The sequence below is a fragment of the Haliaeetus leucocephalus genome, unplaced genomic scaffold, assembly GCF_000737465.1.
Source record: "Haliaeetus leucocephalus isolate CR32 unplaced genomic scaffold, Haliaeetus_leucocephalus-4.0 Scaffold2, whole genome shotgun sequence".
In the NCBI taxonomy this organism is placed as follows: Eukaryota; Metazoa; Chordata; class Aves; order Accipitriformes; family Accipitridae; genus Haliaeetus; species Haliaeetus leucocephalus.
In genome coordinates, this window is record NW_010972438.1 from 16,270,674 (window position 1) to 16,280,434 (window position 9,761).

The following is a 9,761-nucleotide window of genomic DNA, read 5'->3' on the forward strand; positions in this document are numbered from 1 at the left end:
CCCACTCCCGTGCGCGTTGTGGTGCTTTCAGCAAATCCAGAGCAACTTCATCGTGGTGATACACCCTGGCTCCACGACCCTGCGGCTCGGGCGGGCCACGGACACGCTGCCCGTGGGCATTCCCCATGTCATCGCGCGGCGGCACAAGCAGCAAGGACAGGCGGCCTACAGAGACAGCTGGCTCCTCAGGGACGGGCTCAACGTAAGCCGGGCCGCGCTCCAGCGGCACGTCCTCCCAGCTCGCTAAAATGGGCCTTGGAACTGCGCGTTTCGGTTGCCGTTTCCTGCCGTGTAGGGCCCGTTTTCCCCTCGTGCATCGTGTTTTTCCAGAGGAATATGTCTCGACACAAACCGTTTTCCCGTTTCACGTCAGTCGATTTGCTCCAGTCTGTGCTGGGGCTTTATTTAGTTTATTCGCCATGAACTAAACCTAATAAATTGATAGGTTGAGGGTTTGGACTCATTGATTGCTCTGTGGTCTGATACAACACACAGTATTTCTGTTTATAGAATGACGACTGTAGAACTAGAATTGGAAGGCTCCATTTGTGAATGCGTTGGTTACAAGTTGGCTTGTAACTTGGATAACGTAGCCGGTAATTTTAGTCTAACCTGCTCAAAAAAATATATGTAGTGATCTTATTCATACTTTGAATCTGTACAGAAAATCATTAATCAAATTAATGCCTCTAATATTAAACCTCATCTTTAAATAATTGAGATCTATTTAAACATTTTTGCTCCTACTTAATATTTCTGTGGTTAAATAGATAATGTCCTGAGTTCATCACTCCAGAGATGAAGTCCAGCAGCCATTACAATCAGTTAAAAGATTCAAGTTGACTTAGACAAATAGATCTTGGGAACTCTAATATAAAAAAGAGTTTCTTTAAAAATAAGCCTATGTTCATTGTATAAAACCTTCTGTCCTTTCTGCCATCTATCAACTACAGTAATGATTTCATTGTTTAATAATAGCTTCAGTATTACCAGCATACAGACATGTAATTAGAAAGTAAGTATTTACGTTGCATATTTTTGGGTTTTGTTTAGAAACCTGAAAGCACTGAGCAGAGACAAAATGGCCTTAAAATGGTGGACCAAGCAATATGGTCCAAAAAGATGTCAAATGGTGCAAGGCGTATACCAGTGTCACCTGATCAGGTAACTCATTCTTAAGATTTTATTAAATCGTTCATTCATACGGTCATTTGGTGTGATGCTATATTTTAGTGGAGAAGAATAGATATCCTTTATACAGCAAAAAATGGATAGTGCTATTGTGTGACCTAACTCTGAAGATCTGAGAAAATGAAGATTTAAAATGGTTCTTCGCAGGGTGAGGGGGGTTCTTTTTTCTTTCATGCACAAAAAGTGACTGATAAAATATTTATCAACAGCACTTGTTTTGATTACATTTCAGGCCAGGTCATACAACAGACAGATGCGGCCAGCTATTTTAGATCACAGCTCTGGGGCCAAGTGGACAAACACATCAAATCATCCTGAATTTTTGGTAGGAGAAGAGGTAAGATTAATTTTCCTGCTGAAACGGGGCTTAATATTACGTTTTAATGTGACTACCTAATCAGTAGCAGTTTGCTATGTGTTAGTATGTGTTGAAAAGCATATAAATTTAGTCAAGCAATACATGAGAAGCTTTACTATGAACTAACTGAATATATATTATTATTCAGCAAGACCAGACAGTTTCTCCCATTTGCCTAGCAAGTAACCTTGATCCTATACTGCTGTAAATCAGTGTTTCTGCAGGGACTAGGTGAGAACTTTACCCATGTGGTATAATTCAGAGAAAAGGCAAGAAACTCATAAAAGGATCAGTACATGGAATCACTGCTGAGTAATTAGGTATTCATGAGATTCAGAGAGTCTAAATTAGTTACTAATTTGAGATAATGGAAAAATATACTGTTATGTTCATAGTGGATGTCCACGGAGATGAAAATTCAAACATTAAACCATGTATTTATTGTCTTTTTTATTTTAATGCAAGCCCTATTAAAAAGAAATCCACTGTATTGCTGTCACATTGGTCTGAGTGGTGCTGCATGTCTTGTATCTGCTTCTCAAATATTTTTCTAGTATTTGTTACTAATCTTTTGGGAAAAACAATGCATAGAACATTGTCCCTTATTTTCAGGCACTGTATGTTAATCCACTAGATTCTTATAATATACATTGGCCTATTAGAAGAGGGCAGTTGAATCTCCACGCAGGACCTGGTGGCTCCCTCACTGCAGTATTAGCAGACCTTGAAGTTATATGGTCACACGCAATACAAAAATATCTGGAAATACCATTGAAAGACTTAAAGGTGAGCTGTGGACACATTAATAAGGGCTGTATCCACTTCTGTAAACGTTACTGTGAAAGAGAAGCAACTTGCTGTTAGTGTTAGCCTCTTACTGGTAATTTTCTTAAAGAATAAATTATTTCTCCTGGCGAGCATGGTTCCTAAGACTTCATTTGGAATTCTGTGCATGTCTTTAAGACAAAAATTGTTAACAGAACTTCTGCCAAGGAGGAGTGAAAATCCCATTATGGAAGTTTCAGTCTCAGTCTGGGATTTTTATGTTGACTAAAATGGAGGCAACTGAGGAATGGGTGGCTAATATTTGCATAATTTCTACTCCTTGCTGAGTAGGTGTTTTTCTCATATCTGACGTACTTTTGAACATTTTAGTGACCTGTATGAACTTAACTTGGTACTTACTCTGAACTCATTTTTTAAATTATTAAAACCCTTCCCCCTTCCCATAATTTTGCTTCTTTTAAAAACCTGTATATTATGCTTTCTTCCTTAGCATCAGGTATTCAAGAATGTAAAGAGAAACCTAATGTGAGAGCTGGCTTTAATTTACTGTTCTTATCTTCAGTACTACAGATGCATTTTACTAATTCCAGACATCTATAATAAACAACATGTGAAAGAACTGGTAAATATGATCCTAATGAAGATGGGCTTCTCAGGTAAAACCATACATAAGCATACTTAATGATTAACAGTGTAAAGATACTTTTTTTTTTTTTTTAAACCTTTAAGGTACATCTTTGCACATCAATCCCAGTTTGGCTGGGACTAGCACCTTTCATCTTTTGCTATTCCCATACCTGTTGTCTCTTTCAATGGGGCAAAATGGTTGGCCAGCGTTGAAACAAGTTTCTCAGTTTGCGATTAGGTATTCCAGCCGTGGGCTTCTCACTTCAGCCAAGATGAAAGTAGCAACAGTCTGATTTCTCAGGTATTTCTAAAATGCACAATGTTAACTCCACAGAGTAGTAAGATTCCTAGACTTCAGAACAAAAGTATATGATGTAAGATGCTGCAACTGTCCCCTCTACAGGATGACATAATAGGAGGTTCCCGAGTGCATATGCTAAATATAGAAGAGCAATATAAGTTTTGAAAAATAATCAAGTAATTGTTAGCTGCTTCTGCATATTTATTTTTAGAGTGGAAAGCCCACTGATGAAAAAGAGTAATGCAGTTTCCTTTCAGTTAGTTAAACTGCTGGAAGCTTCTGGCTAGTCTGGAAAGAACTGCTGTAGTCTCAGCTATCTTTCTCTCATTTCACATTTAGAGAAAACATAGCAAGTCATTATGGAAGGCACAATAACCCAACCATATGGAGCATACTTAATTTGAAATAATCAGAGTAGTAGTACCTTTGGTACTGCAAAGTCCTTTCTTGTATTAGGTATGCAAGGAAAGAGGCTTAAAGAGTGGACAAGAATAGTAATTTAAATGGTAGAGACTAGTCAAACAGTAAGTTAATTGTGAGATGCTGGAGATTAATACTTCTGTTGTTTAATAATCAGTACAAAGTGCAAACAGTTCTCAAATATTATTCTCAGCAGAATATGTGCTTATATGTTATTGCTTCCCATCTGAAAGAATTAAGTAGGTGGTAAATAAACACTGGAAAAAGAGAGACTGATTGCATGAGATCTAAATTTTGTTCACATGCATATATATATTTGATTTGTTTCATTATGTTAAAATGAACAAGCCATATTGACTGATAGTTTTAGGTTTTGATCAGAATGGTTCTAAATCATACTTTGGTTCCTCCTCTGTTTTTACATAGATGTAATGTGAACAGTACCTGATAATACTACTACGTAAAAATGTACTGGCACTAGGATAGAAGAATTTGCAGTTGAAATGTGTTAGCTTCAGAGGAACAGGAAGAATACTAAGAAAAAAATACAGAACTTCGTATTCATCTGATGTATGAAAGTGAAAATCAGAAAGTATCATTAATAATTCTTCAGAGTGCCTTTTCCTAAATAATAATTTGGTGAAGAGCTGAACTAATTATAGAGCATAATTAAATTCTCTTTATGTATTTAAAAACATTTGTCTTTAAAATTGTACTTAGTTTTTGTCTACGAAGCACAGCTCAATTGAGCTATTTTCCTTCATTGGCTAGAAGGATAGATTGAAGCCTCCAGTACTTCTCAGGTTTAAGCATGGGCTTATGACACAAAAGTACTCTTTTACAGAGTTAAAGGTGGATTGAAAGGAAAACAGAGAGTGAAATTGGACCTTGTTTTATTATTATTTAAAGAATACATCTAAAATGCTAATGGTAATGATACTTGATTAAAACTAGAAAAAATTAGGAAAATGCTTCATGTGCATCTGATAACCAAGACCCTGCGATACTGGTTACAAAAGCAAGTAACATCTGGAGGCAGTGTCTTTAAACTTGCAAAAAAATAAGAACGTTTGACTATAGGCATCCACCCAGCTCTTAGCTTTGCTCAGGACTTTAAGGGCCTACCCAACAAAAACTCTGTAAGTCCCCCTGCCCCCATCTTCACTAAATATAAAAACTTTCAGTGCAGAGTCAGGCAGAGTCAGTAGATTTTAAAAGACATTAAGATGTCCTTTAAATGTCAGCAACATGCCTCTGGAGCTTGGCATAAATTGGATATAATTTTTCCTTATATTGCTAGGAATTGTTGTACACCAGGAGTCAGTCTGTGCTACTTTCGGAAGTGGTTTAAGCAGCGCATGTATAGTAGATGTGGGAGATCAGAAGACAAGCGTTTGCTGTGTAGAAGACGGTGTTTCCCATCGCAACACCAGGTATCTTGTAATATGCAGAATTATTATAAGCATGTACTTCGTTGCTTACCAAAGACTTGACTTTAAAAACAGGAAATTTTTTTACAAATACAAGGTCTTTTTACTGTGAGCTGTGTGACAGCGTCATCATGTTACAGTATTAAAGAATTCTGGTATCTTTAAAAGAAGAAAACTGGCAGAACTGATACTGTGCTCTGCAAACTATGGAGGCCATGATCACAGCATGTCTAAAATGTTGCTTGTATTCCTATGTATGCCACTGTAAAAGGCCAGTATTTCAGCAAATTTTAATCTTTTTCTTCTCTGTGCTTTAGGCTGTGCCTTGCATATGGAGGATCTGATGTGTCAAGGTGTTTTTATTGGCTTATGCAACGAGCAGGATTCCCATACAGAGACTGTCAGTTAACTAATAAGTTGGATTGCCTGCTGCTTCAGCACTTGAAGGAGATATTTTGTCATCTAGACCAGGTGAGAAGGGAAAATGATATATTCTCCAAGTAATTTTTTTCTTCCTTTACAGAATGCTACTCTGGGCAACCCTTTTGCAAGTCTACAATTGCTTGTAAATGGAATAAAATGTAATATTTTACTCGGTAGAATACTGGCAAAAGGTGGAGAAGCTTTAGACTTGAAGTATTTGTAACTTGTTTTATTTTTCTTCTAGTTGAAAGAATCCCAACTCTTAGAAATGTAGTTTCTTTGTTCTTACTACTCAAAGAAGCTGATAGTAGCTGCATATTTGCTGGTTTTCAACTTCAGTTTTGTAAGATCTGCCAGCAGATCTCTACTTTCTGCACAAACCTTCATTATAGAGGCTTAGGCATGTAGAAAGCTGTTTTGGCAGACTGTGCTACAGGGAAAAGACTTGAAAAAGAGTTCAAGAATAGGTAAATTAAATTCACAGTCTGAAGAGTTTTGTTCCTCTTTCTTGTTTCCTACAGTTTAAATAGATTATGCAGCTTGATAGAGAGGTATAAAAGATACAAATTTTTTACATTGTTTTTGACCTTAGGATATTTCTGGATTGCAAGACCATGAGTTCCAGATTCGTCATCCAGATTCTCCAGCTTTGTTATACCAGTTTCGATTAGGAGATGAAAAATTACAGGTGATTTTTTTTTTTTTTTTAATTACAAGAATTATATTCAGCATTCAGGCTCAGGGCCTCACTTTGTATCAGTTCAGTGCTACTGAGTTCACATGATTTATGGATTGTTCTTAACATACGCCTGTTGTTAGTTTTAAAATTAATTCCTATGTGTATGAATGGGCCTAATGCAGCACGAGTGGATGCACAAGACTTCCCAGCTAGCTTTAGGCAGAATGGTTGTAGCTTCAACTAAATATGATGATATTTATCCTTCAAGGGCAACGAATGAATGTTAATTTCACAAGTTTCTCACCTCACCGTTGAATTTTCTAATTTTGTAATAAACTGCATTTCAATACTTATTTATCATACAATACCAGAATCTGTAAAGAAACCTATATACATGTACAATTGTATGTTTGGGGGTTTTTTTAATTACACAAAGCTGAAAACACTTTAGCCATTTACAAAACTATTTGAAAAAAGTGTATTTAATTTCCAATTGTGAGAAAAATAGAACAAGCTTTTTCTTTTTTCTTAGTAAAGAAACCAAAAACTATGCAGTAAAACCACGTCAAATCTGTCATTCTTCAGGCTCCAATGGCTCTGTTTTATCCAGCAACTTTTGGAATTGTTGGACAAAAAATGACAACTTTGCAACACAGGTCACAAGGTGACCCTGAAGATCCTCATGATGAACATTATCTGCTAGCCACACAAAGTAAGCAGGAGCAGGTGTGTGAATGCTCATTTTATTTTTCCTTATTAATTAACTGGGGAATAAAATCAGGACTCATTAGCTCATCTAAGAAACCAAAGTTTGTTATCTGGGCCAGAAGCATTAAAAAATAAATTTAGAGTAAGGAATTACGAATGTTTAGGCAAGTCCTTAATTAGAACTGTTAATTTTCAGAGTCTAAGAGGGCTTCATATTATGGCATTGATACATCTGATGGAGTTCCAGATAACACCCTTAGTTTGAAATTGAGGATTAAAATGAAATAATACAATGCTTAATCTTTCTGTGCAAAAAGGTGAAGGGAAGTACAACGGTGCTTAGTTAAGTCTTTGTATTGTTCTCTAACCTGCTGAAGATCTTTTTGCATTTTTCATAGTTCCACTTGTTTTCTCATTTTTAAGTCTGCAAAAGCTACAGCTGATAGAAAATCTATGTCAAAGCCTGGTGCATTTGAGGGAGACTTGAGAGGCCAAACCTCAGACATTTCAGAGAGGATCTACCCACAAGAAGTGGAACTGGGATCTTCCCAGAGCGATTGTATGATATCTGGAAATGATTCAGAGGAACCTTTAACTGCACACATGTCCAGGAAAACAGCTATTTCTCAGTTTGAAGGCAAAGCCTTAGGCCTTGACAAAGCCATTCTTCATAGTATTGACTGCTGCGGTAAGAATTATATTTGTACAGTTCTATAAAGTGTGCATGTCAGTGTGGGTTTATGGTAACACCTCTATTTTACCAAAGAAACACATATGTCCCTAAGTTTTCCTCATCTCTAGAGCGCTACACTGTTCCTTATACTTGCATCTTTGTTGAGGTTTCTTGAGCTAGAAGTTTTGAATCTCCAAGGAATAGAAAAAGAATTTCAGTTTACATCTGGTTTGACTTGCACTAAATTCTTTATAATACAAATACAGACCATATTAACTTTAAAAAACAAATGTATTTCTATGCATCCGTTCATTCCAGCATCTGATGATACAAAAAAGAAGATGTACAGCTCCATCTTAGTAGTAGGAGGAGGCCTTATGTTTCATAAAGCTCAAGAGTTTCTTCAACACCGAATTCTCAACAAAATGCCACCCTCTTTTAGAAGAGTCGTTGAAAATGTTGAAGTCATCACAAGACCTAAGGTATACTGTTAACTGATGGCTAAATGGTTAATAAACTATGATTGGTTGAAATCTTCAAAAGATTAAAAAAACATATGTTCTTTCAAAACCACATATTAGTTGCATATCTGAGGAGATTTAGGACAGCTTTCAGCTCATAACATAGCACTCTCCGATTATAGGCAGGAAGTTAGAGGTACAGCAAGAGTATTACTAGTGCTGATCACTGAAGTGTTTATTAGCTAAAGGCCATATTCTTAAAGAAGCAGTTAGTACTGGCCCGTAAAGTTAGCCTATCTGCTCAGCAAGAAATTGTGTTAGGGTTTTTTATTACTATTAAGGTAAAAGAAAGTATGGCATTAAAAGAACAATTTTCATTTGGCATTAATCAGGCAAAATCTGTAAAATCAAAACTTGAGTATTTTTCAGAACTTCCATTGCTGAGGGCAGGATTTCCAAGACATGCCTAGAAGGCATCTTAAAAAAAAAAAAGTTACTTCTTTAAACACCTTAAATATTCGTTCCATATTTTTATCTCACTATTTTTTCCTGAATAATTTTGAAAAACTTCTTTTCTCCTCCCCTAATCCCTGAGCTTTTAAGTGGTGAATACTGTTGGAAAAATTAGGATACAAGTTTTGAGAACTATGTGAATTTACACCAGTGATTGTGTACAATCTGTGTTTTTAATTTAGGATATGGATCCCCGCTTAATTGCATGGAAAGGAGGTGCAGTTTTAGCCTGTCTTGATACAACTCAGGAGCTATGGATATATCAGCGAGAATGGCAGCGTTTTGGTGTCAGAATGTTACGAGAGCGAGCTGCATTTGTATGGTAACAGATACGTTTACAGTGGAACATGATTAATTGAGGATTCCTTTCCCCAAATGACCCTTTTTGCAGTGCAGTTGTATTGATCTTCTGCTGACAGATATTTTTGTATTTTATTAAAACTAACTTCAACTGAGATTTTTCAAAAAGTGATGCAAAAGTCTTCAGCATTGCTATACTTCATCTTTTGAATTGTAGGCATTGAATTCTGTGTACAGAGTATCACAGTCATCTCCAAATTCACTGCATTTATATTATATAGGTTATGTATATTAAAATTGCACAGTGTGGGAACTTGAGGTATAAAATATTGACGTGGCAGATGTTAAGCCAAGATTTATTCCAGATCCACATACACAGAAGCAATAGCTGAAGAGTGCAGGCTGTGGATTTAATGCCTTATTCTGATTCATACTTGTAATGTTACCAGGAAATGAAATTGTTATATAAGCGATCATAACGGAAAAAATGAAATGGGAGAACCCAAACTACTGTTGCTGTTGGTATTTTGCTTATATAATAAATTATATTATTCAGTGGAAAGACTTAAGAATTTGAAAGTGGAGTATTTTTTCTTGCCTGTTCTCATCATCAAAAGCTCTTGCTAGCTTTTCACTATCCATGGTAGTTATCCACTCTTTTCCCTATTTAAAAAATCCCAATATAATACACTCAAAAGAACTAGATACATTTTCATATAGCCAGCACCAACCTCAGTCATGTGGTACAGGCACGTGGGCTTTTTCCCCCAACAAACAGACCTTAGTTACAGAAGTGCTATTTGTTGGGGTTTTTTTCTTCTGTAGTCAAGGTTCTGGCCACCCTCAGATCACACCTTAACTCCGTATCTGCAATTATAATCCAGATTAAAA

General features: G+C 36.3%; 1 protein-coding gene across 1 annotated transcript in view; it reads left to right on the forward strand.

The window, feature by feature from the left end:
- ACTR8 (ARP8 actin-related protein 8 homolog (yeast)) overlaps positions 1 to 9,387 on the forward strand; it is a 9,687-nt gene extending 300 nt beyond the window's left edge. Inside the window, exons 2-13 of the mRNA XM_010572659.1 lie at positions 32 to 202; positions 1,054 to 1,164; positions 1,424 to 1,528; positions 2,162 to 2,335; positions 2,898 to 2,991; positions 4,984 to 5,116; positions 5,431 to 5,584; positions 6,129 to 6,224; positions 6,801 to 6,941; positions 7,347 to 7,611; positions 7,915 to 8,078; positions 8,753 to 9,387. Coding sequence (XP_010570961.1) covers positions 32 to 202; positions 1,054 to 1,164; positions 1,424 to 1,528; positions 2,162 to 2,335; positions 2,898 to 2,991; positions 4,984 to 5,116; positions 5,431 to 5,584; positions 6,129 to 6,224; positions 6,801 to 6,941; positions 7,347 to 7,611; positions 7,915 to 8,078; positions 8,753 to 8,896 — 1,752 coding nt within the window. The 3' untranslated portion in view covers positions 8,897 to 9,387. The remainder of the gene's footprint in view (positions 1 to 31; positions 203 to 1,053; positions 1,165 to 1,423; positions 1,529 to 2,161; positions 2,336 to 2,897; positions 2,992 to 4,983; positions 5,117 to 5,430; positions 5,585 to 6,128; positions 6,225 to 6,800; positions 6,942 to 7,346; positions 7,612 to 7,914; positions 8,079 to 8,752) is intronic.
- Positions 9,388 to 9,761: the final 374 nt, after the last annotated feature.